At 50.5% G+C, this 17183-nt stretch overlaps 1 protein-coding gene across 4 annotated transcripts in view; it reads left to right on the forward strand.

Annotated features, from left to right (window-relative positions):
- The window catches only part of IL11RA (interleukin 11 receptor subunit alpha), a 155651-nt gene extending 139176 nt beyond the window's left edge, over positions 1–16475 (forward strand). For all 4 annotated transcript variants that reach the window (XM_079995024.1, XM_079995023.1, XM_079995021.1 and 1 more), the window contains 7 exons: positions 2998–3161; positions 4142–4305; positions 5321–5462; positions 6228–6323; positions 6654–6753; positions 8686–8768; positions 9929–16475. In XM_079995024.1, the coding sequence (XP_079851150.1) occupies positions 2998–3161; positions 4142–4305; positions 5321–5462; positions 6228–6323; positions 6654–6753; positions 8686–8768; positions 9929–9945 (766 nt within the window). In that variant the 3' untranslated portion in view covers positions 9946–16475. The remainder of the gene's footprint in view (positions 1–2997; positions 3162–4141; positions 4306–5320; positions 5463–6227; positions 6324–6653; positions 6754–8685; positions 8769–9928) is intronic.
- The last annotated feature ends 708 nt before the right edge of the window (positions 16476–17183 follow it).

The raw sequence follows: 17183 nt of genomic DNA on the forward strand, positions 1-17183 counted from the left end.
AACCTGAAAAAACGTAACATGAAGCAAACGTAACATGAGGTATGACTGTACTATTTTAACTTCAGTATGTTTAAAAGTTTTTCTTGTTTTTGTAAACTGTTTTGAGAGTTTTGGTGGGTTGTTGTTTTTTTACAACCAAGCAGTGTATAAATTTTATGAAATCAAAGAAATTGATAAAAATGAGAGCATCTCTCCCTCCCCTCCTGCGATTCACAGCATCTGGTATTCAGAAGCGCCGCTCCCTCCAGCTGTGAAAGCAGAGCCTAGCACAGCAAATATTTGCAAACTCAACTCTTTTATCGTTTTAAAAGCATCACAGCACAACCCTATACATCTCCCATTGAATTTGAAAGGACTTAGTAAGTTTGCCTTTTGAAGAAGGGACTCAAGATGGTTTATTTCTCTCAAAACCGCCTTTTCCAGGAGATGTCTTGGAGGTTTCAGAGGGATGTTGTTGTTGTTGAGTCGTTTAGTCGGGTCCGACTCTTCGTGACCCCTTGGACCAGAGTACGCCAGGCACTCCTGTCTTCCACTGCCTCCTGCAGTTTGGTCAAACTCATGCTGGTAGCTTTGAGAACACAGTCCAACCATCTCGTCCTCTGTCGTCCCCTTCTCCTTGTGCCCTTCATCTTTCCCAACATCAGGGTCTTTTCCAGGGAGTCTTCTCTTCTCATGAGGTGGCCAAAGTCTTGGAGCCCCAGCTTCAGGATCTGTCCTTCCAGTGAGCACTCAGGGCTGATTTCCTTCAGAATGGAGAGGTTTGATCTTCTTGCAGTCCATGGGACTCTCAAGAGTCTCCTCCAGCACCAGAATTCAAAAGCATCAATTCTTTGGCGATCAGCCTTCTTTATGGTCCAGCTCTCACTTCCATACATCACTACCGGGAAAACCATAGCTTTAAGTATACGGACCTTTGTTGGCAAGGAAGGTAGGCATTCTTCTTTCAGGCTGGCAGGACTAATGGATGATGGCCCCTGCTTCCTATCCTTTCCTGGATGCTTCCCATTCCCATTTCCGTTCGTCTTTTCCCCACTGGGGCCTCCAGCAAAGGAGAACATCCCATCTTGCAGCTGCGCTAGACAGCTCCTTCCTCTGTGCCCGCGGAGATTGCACGCCTCAGCCCAGCTGCTCCCACGACTCGCACACAGTCGCCTCGCCCCGTAGCATCGCATGCCCAGAAGGATCCGTATCGGTTTCCTTTCCCTGCTTGTGAGGCTCCTTGCAACCTGCTTGCGACCTTCTGGGAATGCAAAAGCGCCTTGGCTCTGAGCCAGGAAGCAGGAAAGCCCTGGTGTGCAAGTTTACTCCAAGGCACACAAATCAACACTGGCAGGCAAGATTCCTGAACAATGGTGATGTCATTTGGGGGAAGGGGCTGGGGAGAGAGGGGCTGACTTTTCCTTGCTCTCCTGAAAACCCTTGCAGGCCTCATTGACGCTTCCAGTCGAAGGCTAAACTGGTTCTCCAGGCTTAGATCCCAATGCAGAAGTATGATGGCTTTCAGTTTTTATCAGGCATTTTATTATTATTATTATTATTATACCACCCTATACCCAGGTGTCTCAGGGTGGTTCACATAAAAAGATCACAGTATATAAAATAAAAGCAATAACCCAATAATATGCAGACACACCCCAAGAGCCACATTTTAAAAGGGTATGGTCAGATCAACCAAAGGCCTGGTTAAAAAGCATCGTTTTTGCCTGGCGCCTAAAGGTGTTTAATGAAGGCATCCAAGGTTGTGGGACTCACTCCCTCCCTCTCCCTCTCCCTCTCTCTCTCTCTCTCTATATATATATATATAATTAGTTTTTTAGCATATCATTTTCAGCCACTGTTAAACAATCTTTTATATCTTGTGATCACAAGGTCAGAGTTGTTTCTTATGAGACTATTGAGGGCTGTGTTCTCCCTCCACTGTAAATGCCTCTGAATGCCAACTGCTGGAAACAGAAGAAATGCTGCTGTGCGCAGGTCCTGCTTTTGAGCATCTTATCCCCAGACACACACACACACACACACACACACACACACACACTTGGTACTCTTCCCATACAAAATCTCACACCTTCTGAAATGGTGGAACTCTAACGTGTGATTATTCTGACTGTGTAGATCCACACAGTCCACCCACCTGGTGCCCTCCAGATGTTTCAGGGAACCTGACTAGGCTAGATGGAAACTGTAGCCCAAAACATCCAGAGAGCACTCGATTGGTAAAGGCAGGTGCAGATTGTCTCTTGGGGTGCAACCAGTTCTTGCATCATCACAATCGTGGCCATTAAGAGAATTGGGGAACTTGAAAACACAGGGATTTCTTTGTGCCCTGTTGAGTGGCCCTAGAAAAGCAGCTGTTTCATACACACACACACACACACACACACACACACACACACACACATTCTTATTAGTTTTTTTAAACATATTTCCAACAATCATATAACATATCTTCTTATCTTATACAATGTTTTCGACCTCCGTCAACACCTCTGATGATTTTCCGTTCTTTATCACTTATTCTGCATTTCTTAATTTCTCTATTACTCTTGATTATCATTAACTAATAATTCTCCTCATAGTCTTTCTTGAAATATTTCAAATATTCCTCCTTTCAAAGCTTCCTGCAGTCCTAGGAGCTTAATCTCATTACAATTGCTTTTCAAATAGTTTGTATATTTACTCCAGTCTTCTAAGAATCTGTGGTCCCGCAGGTTTCGAATCCTTCCTGTTAATTTATCCAGTTCTGCATAGTCCATCAATTTCATCCACCATTCTTTTGTCGGTAATTCTCCTTGCTTCCATTTTTGTGCCAATAATATTCTTGCTGCCGAGAAGCAGCTGTTTCCTGCAGACTTCCCCCTCATGGACTTGGCAGTTTTTATTTTTCTCCATTGCCATGTGCTGGGCTGTGGAAGGAGAGGGTTGCACAGCGGAGCTCACTGGTCAGATCACTGTCTTTGCCAAAGCCTTCCTATCCCCACTTCTGTCTCTGGCCAGGTCTCTGCCCATTCAGGAGGGGCCCTGCATCCAGGATCCTGCCCACCCGTTCTCCTGCACCATCCACCAGTCCCAGTTCTGGACCGGCTACTGGATCAACGTGACAGAGGTGAATCCGCTGGGCTCCGACTTTCACCTCCTGAAGGTCATCATGCAAGGCATCAGTAAGTCCTGCCCTTGGGGGGGGGGAGGCACAGCAATGTTATGGTTTTGCCGGAGCCATTTTCTTTGGCCCAGATTGAGTAGGCAGGGTGGAGTATTTCAAAGGCAGCTCTCTTCTTTCACTCCAGGAGCGATGCTGCTTCCAAACTATGTGCCCACCATCAGTCCAAAGCTGAGATCAGATAGGGCGTTTCCAGGGCTGGGTGGCCGATCTCAAGGAAAGCGCTTCCTATTGGTGCTTTGCAACTTTGACCTGTTGCAGGACCTTAGCCGGACCTTAGCAGAGCATGCGCAGAGTTCCAGAAAGCAATCAGTTGCAGGCAGGATGGACGAAGCAGGAACCAGACGCTGCTACTAGTAACTTGGTTACTTAGAGGTGTTTGTTATTTACAGCAGACTCTACAAGTTACAGTGGTACCTTGGGTTAAGAACTTAATTCGTTCCGGAGGTCCGTTCTTAACCTGAAACTGTTCTTAACCTGAAGCACCACTTTAGTTAATGGGGCCTCCTGCTGCCACTGCACCGTCGGAACATGATTTCTGTTCTCATCCTTAAGCAAAGTTCTTAACCCGAGGTACTATTTCTGAGTCTGTAACCTGAAGTGTCTGTAACCTGAAGTGTCTGTAACCTGAAGCGTCTGTAACTTGAAGCGTCTGTAACCCGAGGTACCGCTGTACTATATACAAGAACAGATACAGATACAGATGTTTACTAGCTGTCTCTCAACAAACTCCAAACGACTCTCAGAACCCAGAACACCACACTATCTAGTCAGTAAGGTCATAAGTCATCATGCCTGTGTGAGACTTCAACCAGTGGTAGAGCTGTATCCAAGGTCCAAGAACTCCTCTCTGCTCGGTCATCCTTGGCTTTCGGCCAACTTCTAATTGCTTGGTGTGAAGCTGCACAGAATGGCACGTAGTCCAAATCCCAATACTGCCCACCTCCAGCACTTGCAACACCCCTCTGCTTTGTCCCCCAGTCAAGCCAGACCCACCGGAGCATCTTCGGGTAGAGCCAGTGCCTTCGGTGCCCAACCGGCTGCAGGCGAGCTGGGAATACCCTTCCAGCTGGACCAAGGAGCTTCACTTCCTGCTCAAGTTCCGCCTGCGATACCGACCCGTCACCTCGACTTCCTGGGCTATGGTGAGTTGAGGGACAGGAGTGGATGGAGCCCAGGGCTTTTGCTCAGAAGGAGGAGTGTTGCCTGCCCACTTCTGAAACTGAGGCTCAGCTGCCTGGCATTGGCCTGTTGTTGAATTATTATTTCACTGCTCTTGTTGTTTGCTGAATTTGCCAGTCCCATTACCTAGCAAAGGATCCAGGAGGACCCCCAAGCTACTCACCCAGTCCTTCAGAGGGAGGGTAACCCCATCAAGAGCAGGCAATCTCCCATCTATCTGGTCTCGGGAGCCACCCACTAACAGTGGCTCAATCTTATCTGCATTGAGTCTTAGTTTGTTGTCTCTCATCCAGTCCATTACCGAGGCAAGACAACGGTCCAGCACTTCCACTGCCTCACCTGCAGATGTAGAGAAGACAAGCTGGGTGCCATCAGCAACAATCTGTGTTGTATTTGTTAGCATTGAATGCCAACATTGGTATCTTGGTCACAACAGGAAACATATATGAATGTCCTTGTTGCCAGAACTCCATTGTCCCATCACCTTCTCCTCCAAAATATCTAGATTTAAATGCAGACTTCTGTTAACTAACAATGAAGTCTCCTTGATTCTGAGTATCTCTGTGAATCTTCACTGGCAGCTCTTTCCCCAAATTTCATGCAACATCTGTTCAGCCAGCTGTGCTCAGGGTTTTGTGGAAAGATTGTGAGCTTGTGAGTTTAGCACAACTAGGTGGGCCAATGGTTTGCTCCTGTATGTATGCGGTTCTTATCAGGGCATCCCTTCCAAGAAGACTGATCCTGGCAAACAGGATCTGCCCCAAGGGCATTTATCCATTGTCACCAATCTTGAAGTATGTGTCCGCAGGGGCTCACGGCTCACAGATTTATGGCCTGCTCTTGGTTGGTGGCATGAGCTGAGAGCACCCTCCCAAAAACAGAAACATAAAAACTGCCCGGCAGGATGCCACATTCTGGGAAGCAGAGAGTAGGGGTCTCATCCTGCATCTGCCCATTGTGTGTGTCCTGGATCTGCAGGTGGAGACGGCCAACGTGTCCGAGGTGATAACAGATGCCTTCCTGGGCTTGCTGCATGTGGTCCAGGTGAGCGCAAAGGACTTCCTGGATGCTGGGAGCTGGAGCGAGTGGACCCCTGAAGCGTGGGCCATGCCGGCCACGGGTAAGCAGCCCTCACAGCTGTGAGGCATGTGCCTTGTTTGAAGGAGGCGCTTTGCAAGGGGGTTCCAAGCACATACCATAAACTCACGTTTGTGCAAATACAGTGGTACCTCTGGTTGCGAATGGGATCTGTTCCAGAGGCCCGTTCACAACATGAAAAGAGCACAACCCTCAGCAGTGCATCTGCGCACGTGCGGGTTGCGATTCACCGCTTCTGCACATGTGCGTGATGTCATTTTGCACTTCTGCGCATGCGCGAGTGGCAAAACCCGAAAGTAACCCTTTATAATAATAATAATAATAATAATAATAATAATAATAATTTATTATTTATACCCCTCCCATCTGGCTGGGCCTCCCCAGCCACTCTGGGCGGTTTCCATAGAAACCAAAAATACAGTAAAATATCACACGTTAAAAACTTCCCTAAACAGGGCTGCCTTAAGATGTCTTCTGAATGTCAGGTAGTTGTTTATTGCTTTGACATCCGCTGGAAGGGCGTTCCACAGGGCGGGCGCCACTACCGAGAAGGCCCTCTGCCTGGTTCCCTGTGTAAACAGTGTGGTACAGTGGTTAGAGTGTCTGACTTGGACCTGGGTTCAAATCCCGATTTGGCCAAGAAGCTTTTACCAGGTGACCTTGGACCAATCACTGCCTTTCAGCCTAACCTACCTCACGGGGTTGCTGTGTAGATTAAATGAGGAGGGGGAGAGCCATGATTCTGTAATCTCCCTCTTTTCCCTAAAATGCTTCTCTCTTTCCCCAGGACAAACTTTGGTACCCAGCGAAACAGCCACTGCAGCCATCAAGGCAGAAAGCCCAGCGGAGGAGCCTTCTCTGGCCCCCAACAATCGGCCCATTGGTAGGTCTCTTATTGTCAGCCCCACACAGAGAAAGGGGGAGACGGGCACCATCCAATCTCAAGCTCTTTAAATTTGTGTTGAGATTTCGGTGCTGCATTATTTTTTAAATATATATATATATATATAAGCAGACTCAGGCCCCTGACTCGGCCCAGCTGGTGCTTGTTGTAGGGGAACCTGTGCAGACTGGGGCTGTTCAGGATCAGGCCCCAGACGTGGTTCAGATGATGCCTGAGGCAAAGGATCCAGTGCAGACTGAGTCCCCTCTGGTTCCGAGACCGAGCCCCAGTCCCAGGCCATCACACCCCTTTCCCTTCTGCCCCTAACAGGCCACAGCGACCCCACGGAGAAGGTGGCGGTTCTGGTGTCGCTGGGCGTCTTTGCCTTCTTCGTCCTGGCGGTGATTCTGGTCTTCGCCTTTCTGATGTGGTAAGTGTGATTTCACCCTCCCTTCTCTCCAGAGGGCATGAGGCCCTTCTTCTCCAACACGTCTGCTGGAGCATCTTGCTTGGGAAGGACCAGTTCCATATTTTGGGGGCCTCTGAGCCCTCAAACCTTGGCTTCTGCCCTTGGCGCAGTTGCGTCAGCTGGTGTGGCGATGGGAGACGGGGCCTGCTCTGTGGTGGCCCCCCAGTTGTGAGCAGGGATGGGGGAGAGATATGAGTCTGCTCACACTGGCAAGCCAGCCTACCGGATTTGCACTTTCAGAAACAGTGCCCAAATCAAAACGCAGCCGTCCCACAAAACTCCCACATCTCTGAATTTTGCAGTGGGGTTCTGCAGCCGAGTAAAGTGTACAAGGACACGTACTCCAGGATAAAGTGTGGATAAAAATGCATTTATTAGGGGAAATCACTTTGTAAAAATATGTGCGTTAGGGGAAGTTACCAGTGGGTAATGGCCGGTGGGAAGTCTGACAGGGTAGAAGGTCTGGCTGCCACTTCCAGCCCCACATCCTGCAGGGGATAAGGCTGGATAACCTTTTAGACCCCTTTCAACACTACAATTCTGTGATTGTGTCCCTGCCCCGTCCTCTGCCCAGCCCGGCCTGTTGTGTTTCGCTGGCCGGAATCCACCCCGATTCTGGAGACCGTCCACCTAAAACAAGATGCAAATTGGTTGTGTCGCCAAGGCTGGAGTTTGTGGGAGAGTCGGAATAAAGACTTCCAGTTCCGGGGAAGGGAAGTCCAGATGGGCAGAGAGTGGGCTGGACTGGGTTGGCCTTGCTTGGAAGAGCCTCAGAAAGGCCCTGCCAGAGCAGGAGGCAGAACACAGAGAGCTGGGACCCTCCAGTCCACAACCTGGGCAGTTCATTCATTTAGATCAGCAGCTCCCAAACGTTTTTGGACCACTGTCCTCTCGGTTCCATGAGCTCATCTCTAGGGCCCCTTGCACTACCCGATACCCTATAAAAAGCATTACAGTTTGCACAACCCACTAAGGAACGCAGTAACACAATCAAATCCAAAGCAGTAGCAATGTTATGCATGTTTATTGAAAATCAAATTAAAACGGTTTAGTTTAATGCAGCAAAACAGATGCACTTGATTCGGCCATGCCAGCTTTTCAAAGTCTCATAGCCATTCACACCTCCAGCCTCCCCCACCCCCACTGCCCCCTTGCCTCTTTGCCCCCCACCCCGGTAATTCCCCCCACCCCCACCCCCCACTCAGCTGGTGTGGCCAGAGTACCACACACTCTGGGAACCACCGATTCAGATTTATAAAAATATATTTGCAGACAGCCCCCTCCTGTCAAATATCAAGGTGGCATGCAAACAAATCTAGGGCGTTTTAAAAGTGTTTGTGGGGGGGGGAAATATTGTTGTTTTCTATTATTATGCCATGTGTTTTGTTTATATGCTGTAAGCCGCCCTGCAGTCTTCAGATGGAGAGCAGTATATAAATTTAATAAATCGCCATGTGCAAAAACGAAAAAAGCAAAATCCTATGAAAACAATACAAAACAATCACAGAATTGTAGAGTTGGAAGGGGTCCTGGGGGTCATCCAGTCCAACCTCCTGCAGTGCAGCAATCTCAGCTAAAGCACCCATGACAGACAGCCCCCCAACCTCTGCTTAGAAACCTCCAAGGAAGGAGAGACCTGATCCACTCCCAAACAGCTCTTACGGTCAGAAAGTTCCTCCTCGTGTTGAATCAGAATTTCTTGCGATTTGAATCCGTTGGCCCCGATCCTCCCCTCCAGAGCAGGAGAAGACATGATCTCTCCCCCTTCCATGGGGCAGCCCTTCTGATAGTTGCAGATGGTTAGCCCACCTCCTCTCAGTTTCCTTTCTTCCAGGCTAAACATGCATCCCATGGCTAAGCGCCCCCCCCTCAATTCTCTCTCCCCCTTCCCAGGGTCCGGATGAAGAAGCACAGCAAAGAGGCCACGAAAAACCACGACCTCCTTGCCGCTGCCATCCACATGAAGGCCTTGCCCAGTGAGTACAGCAGCTTGTGGGGAGGACGAGGAAGGGGAGGGGGACAAGATGCTCCCCCAAGAGGGGATATGGGGCAGGAGCATCTCCACCTCAGAGTGCACAGACCTCCTCTGACTGGAAGCCTCCCTCTGGCATTGTCCTGGCGCCCGCAGGATCAGGCCCACCCTCTTGCTGGCTGCTAATTATTCAAGCCTGTCTGAATTGGGGGTGTTTCCCCATTTATTCCTGTTTCCCTTGTCAGGGGCTAGGCATTGATGCTGGGGGTCAACCCTGCCTGGACTTCTGTTTACCTGAAAATGGAAGCTCCTGTTCAGGGAAGTTTTTAATGTGTGGTATTTTAATGTATTTTTAATCTTTGTTGGAAACCGCCCAGAGTGGCTGGAGAAACCCAGCCAGATGGGTGGGGTACAAATAAATTAGTATTATTAGTATTATTATTACTACCGTATTTTTCACCCTATAGGAAGCACCTTTTCCCCTCCAAAAATGAAGGGGAAATCTGTGTGCATCCTATGGTGCGAATGCAGGCTTTCGCTGAAGCCTGGAGAGGGAGAGGGGTCAGTGCGCGAAGTCGCGCCGATCTCCCAAGGCTTGCAGAGAGCTGCGTGCATCCCGAAGCCTGGGGCCCACTGAACAGTGCGCCCCGGGCTTCGGGCAGCTCTCTGCAAGCTGGGGGAGACCGGCGCGACTTCCCGCCGGGCTCCCTAGGCTTGCGGATAGCAGCCCCGCACCTGGGGGGAAATAATTCCCCCCCCAAATAAAAAAAACTAGGTACGCCCTATGGGCCGGTGTGCCCTATGGGACGAAAAATACAGTATATTATTATTATTATTATTATTATTATTATTATCTGTAAAGGCAACTCTTTAAAATGTGCAAAAGATGCAATCAGCAATAGACCCAAAACCCATTAAAACTTTCATCAAGTTTCTAAACATCTGGACGGGATTGTTGAACCAGAAATTTTTTAGCAAGCACTGGCAAACAATAATGTTGTCACTGAGAAAAATCTGCAACAATAGTTTAAAACACACAGAAAGCTAAAATCCTCAAACAAACAAAAATGCACACCAGTTTCCTGGGCATCTCTTGTCAAAGCAAGAATGTTTTTCTCAGGCGATTCTATGACTGCTCCTCCTTCTCTCTTTCCCCTCCTGCAGAAGCTCAGATCTTGTAGCAAGGACCTCTCCCCTCTCCCCACTGGCAGCAGACCCCCCACGCCAACAAGAGGGACATCAACGCCACTGACCTCGCCAGTCGCAGCTACATATTGACTGGGGGGGCACTGAGGATACCCCTCTACTGACCCCCCACCACCACCATGGAAGGACTCACTTGGGAAAGAAGCTCATCAACAGGACATTTTGGGGTGGTGTATTCGCCCTGGGGGGCACCCCTGCTGGCTGAGCACCAGCCCCCTCAAGACCTCCTCTTCTCCCCATTTCCACATGCAGACTGAATGCTGTCTTGGGACTGACCGACAGCCTCTGGACAGCTAAGGAAGAGGAGCATGTTGAGATTTCATTGCCCACCAAGCCTGGCAGAGGGCGCCAGTAGGTGTTCGCCAGCACAGCTTGGGGCAAAAGGACCACCCCCCAAGTCTGCTGCCCCCGTCACCCGCAAGGAGCCAGAGTGTGACTCTTGGGACAGGGGGACATTTTGGGTACACTGCCCTTCCCTCGACGGTGCCCCAAGTCTAAAGGCAGCATCGCTTATGGAACCTGCTTCCCTGGAGCCCAGGCAGGGCATGGCAGGGGGGTGTGTGTGTGTGTGGCATCTGCAGTGCATGGACTGGGGGTGGGATCCTGCACCCCATTCCAGGAAGGGAGCATCAGCCAGGGGGAGACCTCAGGGGGCGAGGCGATGGCAAAAGCCTCCCCAGGAACCACAAAGGCAAGGAAGAAGGATGGCAGAGCTGTGGAATTGGGGGTTTTCAATATGTCACTGCTCCCAGCAGCCCCAGTTAGCATAATGGGAGCTGGAAGCCAGAAACATTTGGAGGGTCCCCAGCCCTGAAGGAGGGTGGCCATCTCTCTCTCTCTCTCTCTCTCTCTCTCTCTCTCTCTCTGTGTGTGTGTGTGTGTCTGTGTGTCTGTGTGTCTGTGTGTCTGTGTGTCTGTGTGTGTGTTTGTGTGTGTGTGCACGCCTGTAAACTTGTACAGATGCAGCTACTCTCAGCGTTTGAAACCTGGAACTGAATTCTCTTGCAATGAATATTCAGCATATAGAGTTGGCAGGACATCAGACTCTGCTTGTATCGGTTCAGCTCAACTTCGGGGCAAAGCAAGCAGAATGCTAGAGCATTGCACCCAAAGAAGAGTTGGGCACAATGTCAGCGTGCTGGAAATGCAAGGCTTCCACGCTCTGGCATTCAGAGGCAGCTCCTTACGGGATCCTGTGTGCGGGGCTGTGGGTGCGGATTCAGCTGTGATCGTAACACAAAAGCTGGGGAATACCTTGTTGGGCATGAGTTGGGAATCTTAGTTTTTTTGGGGGGTTAAGAAAAAGGAAGCATATTTCTCACTCTTGGTGACAAAGATCAGCATGTGGGAAACACCTGCTAGGACTTCAGAAGGTGCGGGCCCTGGAGAAGGAGGGGGCTGGGAAAGGGATTTGTAGCCCTTTTTCTCTCCCCCCTCGCCGCCATGCCAGCCTGCCCACTTCCAATCCCTAGACCCCCCCCCCCCACTTAACCCCTCTGTGCTTTGGACTTGGAGGACAGAAGAGCCTTCAAATGGGATCAGCTCAAAGGGTCCCATCTAGTCCAGCTTCCCCTTCTGACAGTGGCCGGCGAGGGGGCCAAATGGGAAGTCCGTCCCCCCGCAGGACCGGAAGGCAACTGCCCTCTCTCCACCGGTGGTTCCCAGCGGCTGAGAACTGTGCCGGCAGAACAGAGCCATTATTGTTGGTAGCCAAGGGAAGCTGTGTCTGCCGGTGGCTTCCCCTAAGCCTCTTTCAAAGTGTTGCAATTTGGTGGCCACCCGTACCTCTTCTGGGAGAAGGGGGTGCTTCTTGAGGGTTCACACCTACACACAGAGAGAGATGCATACATTCTTCACACAATTGATATAGAGATCAGGAGGCAGCTGAGGTGGGGGGAGAGATTTCCTGTTGGGTTTCTTGGAGATACAAGCAATGGAAGGAATCGGCGAGTTGGACGGGACCCCCCCCCCAAGGGTTCCCTTGTCCAACCTTCTGAAATGCAGGGACCACAACTAAAGTGCCATATTTTTCGCTCCATAAGACGCACCTGACCATAAGACGCACCTAGTTTTTAGAGGAGGAAAACAAGAAAAAAAATATTCTGAACATAACAGTGGATGTATGATTTTTGTGGTTCATGCTGTGGCCACAGGCGTGATCTGATGGTGAATTTGGGGTGACCCAATGTAAAAATCCTGAGGATCCATGGGCTTTTACCTCCCACCTCCCAGGCAGTCTTGTCCCTTATCTCTCTCCTGATCCCACCTATCAGCTGTTTCCTTTCAACACTCCCTTCCCTCTTGTTTGCCTTAGTGTCTTTTCCTTAGCTGGAGCAGTTTTTTGCTCCTCCTTTTCTTCTAATTTCTCTCCTCTTTGCTTTAGTCCTCCTGTTACCCCCTTTGCAAGTTTGCTGTCTTTACCTCCCCCCTCCCAAGAAGCCTCCTTTATCGCTAGCGTCCCTTATCTTTGTTTCAACACCCACTTCCCTCTGTCAAAAAAAAAAAAAAAAAAAAAAGCATGATCTGCTTTTTGCCCCTGGGCAATTCGGCTCCAGGGACCACGCATTCGCTCCGTAAGACGCACAGACATTTCCCCTTACTTTTTAGGAAGAAAGAAGTGTGTCTTATGGAGCAAAAAATACGGTATCTCTGACAGGTGGCCCTCCTGCAAGTCAGCAGGGGGAGAGCAGAAAACTTTCCTCTCTGCAACTCAGTGACTTCCACGCGCCCCCCCCCAGGTGGCCAAAGTGTTCTTCCGCATGCAGGCATTGGGTGTGCATTCCCACAAAGACTCAGGATAGACAAAAAGGTCTCCTTGCAAAGCATCTCGCCACAAGCTGCGGTGGCATCTATGCGCTTTAGCACAAGACTAGTGGAGATGGTTGGCCTCCAGGCATCCCTGGACCGCAACTCTCATCAGTCCCAGCCATCAAAATTAGGCTGGCTGGGGCTGATAGGAATTGGAGTCCAGCAGAGGAGAGGAGAGGTCTAGTGGTGGCTGTCGGCCACGATACCTTCAATAGAACCTCCAGCATGAGAGGCAGTCTACCTTGGGACACAAGTGTTGGGGATGGAGGCGCTGTGGCCGTCACACTCTAGTTGTGGGATTCCCGGCTGGCTGTGGAGGGAGACAAGATGCTCACTGAGGCGGATCCTGGCCTCAAATGCAGCCACCACTCACGGCCTTCCTATGCTCTGTGGTTGTGCGTGTGTGGCCTGGTTCTGCGGAACGAGGGAAACAAATTGCCTGTTGTGTTTAGGGAGTGTGGCGATGTGCAGTTCCCCAGGGTGCTTCTGCACTGGAATGTGTGTGTGTGTGTGCAATTAGTCTGCACTGTCTCCCACAAATCCCAGGTTCACGGGTTTAAGGTGTGGGTCTGGGCAAGGCTTCCTGCCTCTGTGCTCCCACTGCCTCCGGGCCCCTCTGAGCAATTGCTCGCACACGTTTCGGCTGTGCCAACCCACCACCCCGGAGCCAGCAAGCGGATGAGGTGGGGCCAGCCGTGCGGTGTGGAGTGTCTGGCCTTTGCCAACCCCAGAGGCAGCAAACTCGATGGAAACTTCCTGAGATGAAGGCAAGCAGTGGTGGCGGCGGCAGGCGCCAGATGACAGGAGGGGAGAGGAGGTGGGGAGGCTAAAAATAGCCAGGAACACTTTCTCCTGCCAGGATGCTGGCATGGCTGGACCACAGCACAGGGGTCAAAGCGATGCTCCCTGCCAGCTGGAGGAAAGGCTACCTGGAACCTCCTTGTTTTGAGGCGGAGGGGAGAAAGGGCTCCGTGCCTCAGAAAGGACTGCAGATGCCTCTGTAGTTTGTTGCTCCTCTCACGCAGCAGCAACTTAGCTTCAAGGAAAGTTTGGGGTTAGAGGTGACATGATAGATGTTTGCAAAACAATGCCCAGCCTGGATAAATTGGAGAGAGAGAAAGTTTCTCCCCCCTGCTCTTAACAACTACAACTGACACTGAATGTTGAGAGTTTTGGGACAGATAACGTTCTTCATGCAGTGCAGATTTAAACTGTGGAACTCACTGCCACAGGAGACAGTGGTTGGCCACTGTGAGAGCAGGAGGCTGGACTAGATGGGCAATTGGCCAGATCCATCAGGCTCTACCTGTGTTCTTGTGAATTGTGGGACTGGCTTACAGATTGGTTGACAACTCAAGCAACAATTACTAACACATCAGTTCCCTGGCAGGTCATTGCAGGGAGAATTTTGTGCGTGTCCGAACTGGCCAGGAAAAGGGAGTCGGAGAGGTCAGGTGTGCCTTCTTCACAGAGGGGACCTTGTGAGTTTATGGTGGAAAGAGGGGAGATGGAGAGTTTGGGCACCGATGCGCGTGTGTTGCGCTCAGTCTGTGTACACTCCCCTTGCCTTCGCTCCATAGAAAAGATTTTCATTTTGTCTGGGGGCTCTGCACTCTCGCTCTGGAGTGCTGCACAGGTGGCCTCTCAAGGACATGAGAAGAGCCCAGCTCCTGTACTGGATCAGACCAAGGGGTCTCCATCTAGCCTGGCCTCCTGTTCTGTGGCCAACCAGGGGACCCAAATGGGAACACCCCCCCAGCAGGTGCACAACAGCACCTCTCCCTGCTCTTGCTCCCCAGGAACAGGTATTTGGAGACATCTCTTTAAATGCCTTCAATCACTGTGATTTCTGCATTGCAGGCGGTTGGGTCATTGCAGATGACCCCAGGGTGCCTTCCAGCTCTGCAACAGAGGAGGTCATCAACAGCAGTGAAATGGGAGAATGTCAACTTCATTTTTCCTCATTTCCAGGGGGTGGAGAAATTCTCCCATCCTTTCTCCAGCACAGGTGTCCATTAGCTCGCGCAAGACCACAAGGTCTGACCCAGTCTTTCAAGCCCATTTTGCTGTCGTTGGACTGCCTGCTGCCACCTTCCAGGACATTATAGGGCATGGGTAGGCAACCTAAGGCCCGGGGGCCAGATCCGGCCCAATCATATTCTAAATCCGGCCCGCAGACGGTCCGGGAATCAGCCTATTTTTACATGAGTAGAATGTGTCCTTTTTATTGAAAATGCATCTCTATGAGTTATTTGTGGGGCATAGGAATTTGTTCATATTTTTTTCCTTCCAAAATATACTCCGGCCCCCCACAAGGTCTGAGAGACAGTGGACCGGCCCCCTGCTGGAAAACTTTGCTGACCCCTGTTATAGGGCATCTTGGGGATAGTGGCTGCCCCCCCCCCCCAATGAAATGATGGGGAAGTATTTGGAATAAATTCTGCAAAGGGGCCTCTTTCTCTAGAGTAGGCACTGGATTTTTCTTAGGAGAAATGCCTTATGAGAAATTTCAGATCCACTGTTACCGACTCCTCTACAGGACTGACCATCTATGCAGCATTTTAAAAAGGGTCGGGGGGTAAATGTGAAGGGGTTTCAGTACAGCTACCCTGCAGCCTGGCAGGGCTCTCATGCATTTTGGGTGAAGGGTGGCATCCACAGGCTGGCATAGCACTCCTTTTAGGCGATTGTGCAGAAGGGTCCTTTGGTGCTGTGTGCATGCGTGCACGTGTGTGTGTTCACGGGGAATTTTATATTCGGTGCAGAATGCAGCATTCCCACTTCCGCTTTAAAGAGAATGCCATGCCTCTGTCCCTCATGATTGCGGAAACGAGACTGAAACTGAGGGGCCTTGTTTGGGGAGCTCCTGGAAGCTAAGAGGATCCTGAGCGGGGTCTGTTAGGGCTTCAGCAGTCTGAGCCCACTCCCAGCAAGCTGCTGAATAAATAAACCAGGGAAAAAGGAACAATAAATAATGCAAAGCATCAAGCTATGCAAAATTGGGGGGGGGGGCAAAACCTACAAAGCACACAATTCTACAAAAAGTGCATGATTTATTCAGCTTGCAAATTCTTGGCTTTCCTTGGTGCAGGGTGTGTGTATGTTACTTTGGTTTGCAATTTGTTTTTCAGACTGTTTTAGAGAGATCTGAGATTCTGTGTGTGAGTCAATGAGATTCCTGATTGGCAATAGATGTTGTATATGTGTGGGGCTTGCCAGAGTGGGGGGAGACCAGCTGGCCCTCCATGCCGCCCCCACCCCTGCCTCCAAGTTGCCCTCTGCTCTCTCCCCTCCTGGCACCCACAAAGATCCCAGTTCCATAGCTGTCAACGTTTCCCTTTTTTAAAGGGAAATTCCCTTATTCCGAATAGGATTCCTCGCAAGAAAAGGGAAACGTTGACAGCTATGCCCAGTTCCAAAATAAGTTGCCGCCTTCTCCTCCTGCTGCTGCTGCCGCTGCCCCACAGTCTTCTCTGCTCTTCCAAAGAAATTGACCCCGACCAAGCAAGGACAGGCAAAGTTATTCATTCCCCTCTCCATCGATTCTTGCCATGGGCTCCTCTGAGCTGGCTCCCTTGGGTGCTCTCGTTTCGGGTGGCATTTGGTGCCCCGCAAACCTGGTTGCAATAAGCTAATGCCGGACTGTGTAACAGCTGTGGGCTTGTCACACTCGTGTATAAATAAAAAATGAAGGAAAGTGAGCTTTTTGTTACTTCTGGGGCTTTCTGGACAAAAAAGGGGGGGGCAATCCCCTACAAACAATTCAGTGCCGCTCTGCGTTGCCAAAGGCGAGTCAAGGCCACACACATCCCAGACTGGAACCCTTCACATGGTGAGCAGGTACGACCCTTTTGGAAAGGTGGGGGGCTTGGGAAGGCGGAGAACAGGCAAGCAGCTCGTCATCATCTTAGGACAAGACATCTACCTTCTGGGCCACACAGCCAGAGATGTGGACCTCAGGAACAAACAGCTTCTAGAATCCGAGATGATGGAGCCTCCCTGTTTTCGTGCTGCACTGTTTTCCTGCCTAAGCTATCAACCCCCCTGCAAAGACTTAGAATCATAGAATTGTAGGCGGCCTCAGCCCAGTATACCTGAAGGAGTGTCTCCATCCCCATCGTTCTGCCCGGACACTGAGGTCCAGATCTGAGGGCCTTCTGGCGGTTCCCTCACTGCGAGAAGCCAAGTTGCAGGGAACCAGGCAGAAGGCCTTCTTGGTAGTGGCGCCTGCCCTGTAGAACGCCCTCCCACCAGATGTCAGAGAACAACAACTACCAGACTTTTAGAAGACATCTGAATGCAGCCCTGTTTAGGGAAGCTTTTAATGTTTGATGCATTACGGTATTTTAATATTTTGTTGGAAGCCGCCCAGAGTGGCTGGGGAAGCCCAGCCAGATGGGCGGGG

The sequence above is a fragment of the Podarcis cretensis genome (genome assembly GCF_951804945.1).
Source record: "Podarcis cretensis genome assembly, chromosome: 11".
Lineage (NCBI taxonomy): Eukaryota > Metazoa > Chordata > Lepidosauria > Squamata > Lacertidae > Podarcis > Podarcis cretensis.